The sequence below is a fragment of the Mandrillus leucophaeus genome, unplaced genomic scaffold, assembly GCF_000951045.1.
Source record: "Mandrillus leucophaeus isolate KB7577 unplaced genomic scaffold, Mleu.le_1.0 Scaffold582, whole genome shotgun sequence".
Classification (NCBI taxonomy): Eukaryota; Metazoa; Chordata; class Mammalia; order Primates; family Cercopithecidae; genus Mandrillus; species Mandrillus leucophaeus.
In genome coordinates this window covers 303,489-309,291 of record NW_012106275.1, presented here as the reverse complement: position 1 = coordinate 309,291, position 5,803 = coordinate 303,489, and the positions used below count along the sequence as shown (strand labels likewise).

At 44.7% G+C, this 5,803-nt stretch overlaps 1 protein-coding gene across 2 annotated transcripts in view; it reads left to right on the top strand.

Moving 5' to 3' along the window:
* The first annotated feature begins 802 nt into the window (after positions 1 to 802).
* Positions 803 to 5,803, top strand: part of CRYZL1 (crystallin, zeta (quinone reductase)-like 1) — a 52,441-nt gene continuing 47,440 nt past the window's right edge. The window contains exons 1-2 of one of the 2 annotated variants that reach the window (XM_011999123.1): positions 898 to 966; positions 1,347 to 1,473. In XM_011999123.1, the coding sequence (XP_011854513.1) occupies positions 1,408 to 1,473 (66 nt within the window). In that variant the 5' untranslated portion in view covers positions 898 to 966; positions 1,347 to 1,407. Of the gene's footprint in view, positions 971 to 1,346; positions 1,474 to 5,803 lie in introns of both variants that reach the window. The other variant, XM_011999124.1, reaches the window with a different exon arrangement.

The window sequence follows — 5,803 nt, the reverse complement described above, 5'->3', positions numbered from 1 at the left end:
AGGGACGCAGGAGCCGCAGCCCCGCACACCATCCCCGCCCGCCTCTCCGTCCGTGCCGGAGCCCGCTCGGGATTCTTCCTCGCGAGCCGCCGTACTACGGAGCAACCAAGCTGTGCTCCCTCCCCTGGCGCCTCCACTCCTCTCTACCTCCTTCGCTCCCTCCCTCGTTCCCTCGCTCCCGCCTATCTCCTCATCTCCCTCCGCTGCCTCCCCCGCCCCCCATCCACCCTCCGTCTCCGCCCATAAGTGGGTGGGGAAACCGCCTGCCAATCGGAAGAAGGGGCCCGCACCTTCTCACCGCCCCCTACCGCTGGCCCCGCCCACCGTGCGAACCCGAGGAAGGGGAGCCAAAGAAATGTAAGACGACAGAGTGACAAGCTGAATGAGCCAGTCAGCAGGCGCTGAGTGGGGGCAGGATTAGCACTCTCCCCCTCTTCCCCACGTAGGCGTAACCGGAGATTTCTGGTCTGAGGTTGCCTATCGTGGTTTAGGGAGATTTTGTTGCACGATTTCGGTGCATCTGCTCGTTGCCGTGCGAGGCACTAGATAGAATGCACTTAATTGACTTAATTATTGGAGGTTTTAAAGGAGAGAATAATGTGGAAAGGATAAAGGAGGCGAAGCACAAGCCAGAGGGGTTGGCCGGGCCCATGGTTGGAATGAGGAAGGGTGTGATCTTCGGTTAGGATTTGCGTAAAACGGAACCCATCCAGGCGATTCCAACTTCGCCCATTTATTGGTAGTCCTTGGGGCGGTGCCTCGCCTCTTTCTCCGCCCTCGAGCGGAACATCACGGGAGATGTAGTTCCAAGACTGGTTGCCATGGCGTTCTCGACAGCCTCGCGAGTCCGACCCCGCCCTTCAGGAGTGACGAGCGGCCTGACCAATGGGAGCAGGGGGCGGGCTCTCTGCGGAAGGACTTGAAGGTGGCGGTGGTGAAGGTGCAGGCCGTTGTGGCGGCTCAGAGGCAGGTGAGCCCCGGAAAAAGCGTCCTGTGTCTTGGGAAATGGGACTTTAAGCGAAAGGTGGAGAGATGCCCCGCGGAACCGTGCAGCCCTGGGGAGGATGGTGGTCCGCGTCGAACCCCAACCTGGGACTTGTTCGGGCCCAGGCCTAGCTTAGCTGAGGCCGCTGAGGGGTGGGTAAGACTAGATTTGAGGGACGGTTTCCTTGGACCTTGACGGGTTTTTATTGTAGGTCTTATCTCAGTTTGCATCTCCCTGTACTTTTATGGAGGTAGAGGTCTGGGAGTGCCCTTCCACTTAATCTCCCAGGTTGGGTTTTTCTCCTCTGCTTTTTCTTCCTAGAATTTGAGTGTCTTTTTCTTTCTCTGTTACTTCTTCTCAGCTACTTTTTTCTTCCTCATCACTTTGCTGTTTTGGGAAAGCAGTTAGTAGTTATTCGCTGTATGTGGCTTTTGAGCCACATCGGCCCTCTTCATTACGCTAAACAGCGGAATCATCTGGAGCGAGATGTAAGCATCGCCTTGGCATAGGTCTGGGTGCGGGCGGAACATCTGCGTTTCTAACAAGCCCCCAGGTGCTGCTGTCCACGTTTTGAGTAGCAAGGTTTTACCTGAACTCTGTCCAGTGCAAATATAATACGAGTCCCTTATGTCATTTTAAATTTTGGGATAGCTACATTTAAAACGTGAAAAGAAACGCGTGAAATTAATTTTAAGTATATGTTTCATTTAGCCTAGTATATCTGAGACATTACCATTTCAACGCTTAATCAAATATTTAGAAATTGGGATTTTACATTCTTTTCTTCGTATTAAATCTTCAAAATCTGATGTGTATTTTCCACTTACAGCGCATCTCAGTTCCAACAAGACACAGTTGGAGTGCTCAGTAGCCACCTGTGCTAGTGACTGCTACACTACTGCAGAAATTAAAAGGTGTGAAAAATAAGGCTGCATTGACCAAACCCTTTGCAACTCTATGAGATGGGATTCAGAACTACTTTAGAGATTCTCTGTAATTGAGATGTGCCCAATTTACAGAAATAATAGTCAAAATAGCCAACATTTCTGGAAGTATGATGTTGCGCTGAGTGCTTTGCATGTATTATTTAATCCTTACGGCAACCCTTTGAGATAACTGCTATTATTATCTAAGATATGGGGTCTCAGGCCCAGAAAGGTTAAAATTAAGTAGTCCAAAGTCATACAGCTAATAAGTAGGAGAGCCAGGATTCAAGCTCAGGTCAGTTATGACTTCTAAATCAGATCCAGCAGCCACTGCAGTGCATAATTACTACCTTTTGTCACTAATTTCCCTTATTGATGCCTCTTTTCCAGCTTACAGTAGGGGATAAGACGTTTAGATTTGCAACTGGGGTAGTTCCCCATACAAAATCAAGCTGCCAGCCTTGTGCAATGAAATATTTCTAAGATAACTATACTCTTCTCGGAGACCCAATGAACAGTACTACATTGAGCTCAGGAGAGTTTTATGAGTAGAAGAGCAAAAATACACGTATTGGCCAGGCGTGGTGGGTGACGCCTATAATCCCGGCACTTTGGGAGGCTGAGGCAGGTGGATCACTTGAGGCCAGGAGTTCGAGACCAGCCTGGCCAACATGGTGAAACCCCGTGTCTACTAAAAATACAAAAATTAGCCGGGTATGGTGGTGCACACCTGTAATTCCAGCTACTCAGGAGGCTGAGGCAGGAGAATCGCTTGAACTCCGGAAGCGGAGGTTACAGTGAGCCAAGATCACAACAACAGCACTCCAGCCTGGGCAACAGAGTGAGACCCTGTCTCAAAAAAAGATCCACATATCTACATATGCTAAAATATGGTATTTTACAAAAAAAAAATTCTTCCATTGTGTGCATAATAAAGACATGAAATTATTTTCTCTTGATTTTTGAATTAGTAAATATTTTATCAAAATTACAATTCGTATTTTTCATTTGAAGCAAGGAGTGGTTTCTCCACAATCCTATAGTGAACTGGAAAATTAAGCATTTACAAACTTCAGTCATGTTAGTAGGTGGAAAAGAAAGTCAGTTAAATGGATTGGAGGGGAGCAAGTAACTGTGGTGTGGTAGAGTTTCGGGAGGATCCCTCAAATAGTCATTCTCATCACCAGGGACCTCCACCTGCATTGTTCCAGAGTCACATGATTAAGCCAGCTTATAAAGGGAAGACTCATTCATCACACCATTTGCTCCCTTGTTCCCCAGTAGTATGATATGAGAAAATATAATGCTCATTCAAAAATATAAATGAAAGTTAAGTTTCTGTTGTTCTGGATCATATTATATTAAATAGCTCTACATTGAATAGCAACTGGACCAGAGATTTTCAGATCTTTGGGATAATGACCATCCCACATCTCCAACCTCCAGAGACATGGGTGGGAAATTGGTCATGTAAGAAACCCTAGACTCTTAAGTGAAAATACCATCTGAAAATCAACAGATAATAAAGCCCTCATGGAGATGGTGAGGCATCAGAAATTCTTTTGAGATCCAAAAATTTCTTTATTGAGAGCCACTGTACTAGATAGGCAAAAAAGAAACAATTTTCCTTTTCTGCTCCTTCATCTATCTTTAGATCTCAGGTTGCATACGATGTAGAGATTGTGCCACACATGTATAAATTCAATCAAATATGCCTTGATAATATTTATCAAGATTGTCACAATTAGAACAGAACTAAATGGTCATTTGATCCACCTGTCCTGCTCAGTTGATGCTGGAATCTCCTTTATGAAGCCCCTGTAATATGTACCCAGCCTCTGTTTCAGTCCCTCTAGTGATAGGGACCATCTAATGTTACGCATTTTCATTTAGTTTTAAATTATAATACCTAAAGTTCTTGTATTATTAGCTGGAATTGCTTTCCAAGGTTTAGCCAGATATAAGCCACTGTCACAGGATCTCCTGTGCCCATCTTATGTAATAACAGGCACAAAAGAGCACTGCAGTTGTATGCAGCAAAACACCTGTAGACTCATCGCTTGTGCAAAGTGTCCTTTGAATATACAGATTTCTAGAGACTGTTGACTATACCATGTAGAGATATCCTCAACTGTTATGACCATGCAGTCGCTACCCTCTTTAAGAGGCAGGCCAGGCACGGTGGCTCACGCCTGTAATCCCAGCACTTTGGGAGGCCAAGGCGGGTGGATCACGAGGTCAGGAGTTCGAGACCAGCCTGGCCAACATGGTGAAACCCCATCTCTACTGAAGATACAAAAAAATTAGCTGGGTGTGGTAGCATGCGCCTGTAATCCGAGCTATTCGGGAGGCGCAGGAGAATCGCTTGAAGCCGGGAGGTGGAAGTTGCAGTGAGCCAAGATTGCGCTGCTGCACTCCAGCCTAGGTGACAGGGCAAAACTCTATCTCAAAAAAAAAAAAAAAAAAGAGGCAGACCTGACCCGTTAGGACTACCATCCTCCACAGCCTGCAGAGTATAATATTTAAGCCAAACCTCCAGCTAGTTGCTTTGATTATGGTGACTATATTCTTTTTAATCAAATATTTAGGCATATTTATTTTTCCAATGTGTGGATATGTATGAAAAGCCTCAGATTAATGTGAACATTGTTAAAACGTAATATTAATTCACCTCTTCACAAATGATCAAAATATAACTGAAGATTTCCCCTTAACAATCTAGCTAGTAGTATAATGCTGTGTGCAGGTGCCAATGATGGAATAGGGTATTGGATACTCTTAACAGCCCAAGAGAGCCTGGCATGGTGACCAGGTTGAGCATACAGGGCCACATTTCAGAGTTGACTTCATCTGTTTTTCTCTTGTCTAGCTGTTTACATATATATGTGCTTTTCTCTTGTCTAGCTGTTTATATATATATCTTTGCTTTCCTTAAAATAAAAATGAAGGTAGGTTAGAAACATTATAACCGAACTCTGAGCCTAAAATGGCCATAGTATTATAAAGTTTGTGTTGGGGAATAATACAAATTTGAGCATGTAGGAAGAGGAGTTTGGACTTTCAGGAATTAAATTAGCCATAGGGGAATAGACAGGTTGAATGCGGGAGAGTATTGAAAGCATTTGGCAACCTGTTGCCACAACCCAAGCCTGAGGCATTGAGGTGGTTCGCACATCACCCGAGTGAAGGTGATGGGATGGATCTAAGGTATTCTTGATGACTAGAGACTACAGCAAAATCTTGTTTGGGGGAAAGATGAGTCCAGCTTTGTGTCTGTTGAATTTGAGGTTGGTCTGATGCTCAGAACACTTTTGGCCTGAAAGTGTAGGTAAGGAATGATTTGTAGAGGTTTTATTTACAATAAAGAATAGATGAGTTTCTTGGGGGATTGACTGTAACAAAGGAGCAGGTGGAGTTCATGTTGCTATTATAAGAAGGATGAAACCATTTGAAACTACTTCCCATTGATTTTTTAGAAATCCCTTAGCAGATCAGTATCTTTATTAACTACTTTCTTGAAGTGTTGATAGTTAAGTGTTTAATTTATGCAAAGTTCTTGTTCTGCTTTTGCTAAAAATTATTTAAAATTGGTATTATCTTCTTAATTTTTGTTTCCCCAGATTTTTTAGTAAGTTTACTGTGTGGCCATTATAAAAATTTATAGTGGCCAGGCGCAGTGGCTCACGCCTGTAATCCCAGCACTTGGGGAGGCCAAGGTGGGTGGATCACGAGGTCAGGAGATCGAGACCATCGTGGCTAACATGGTGAAACCCCATCTCTACTAAAAATACAAAAAAATTAGCTGGGCGTGGTGGCGTGCGCCTGTAGTCCCAGCTACTCGGGAGGCTGAGGCAGGAGAATGGTGTGAACCCAGGAGGCGGAGCTTGCAGTG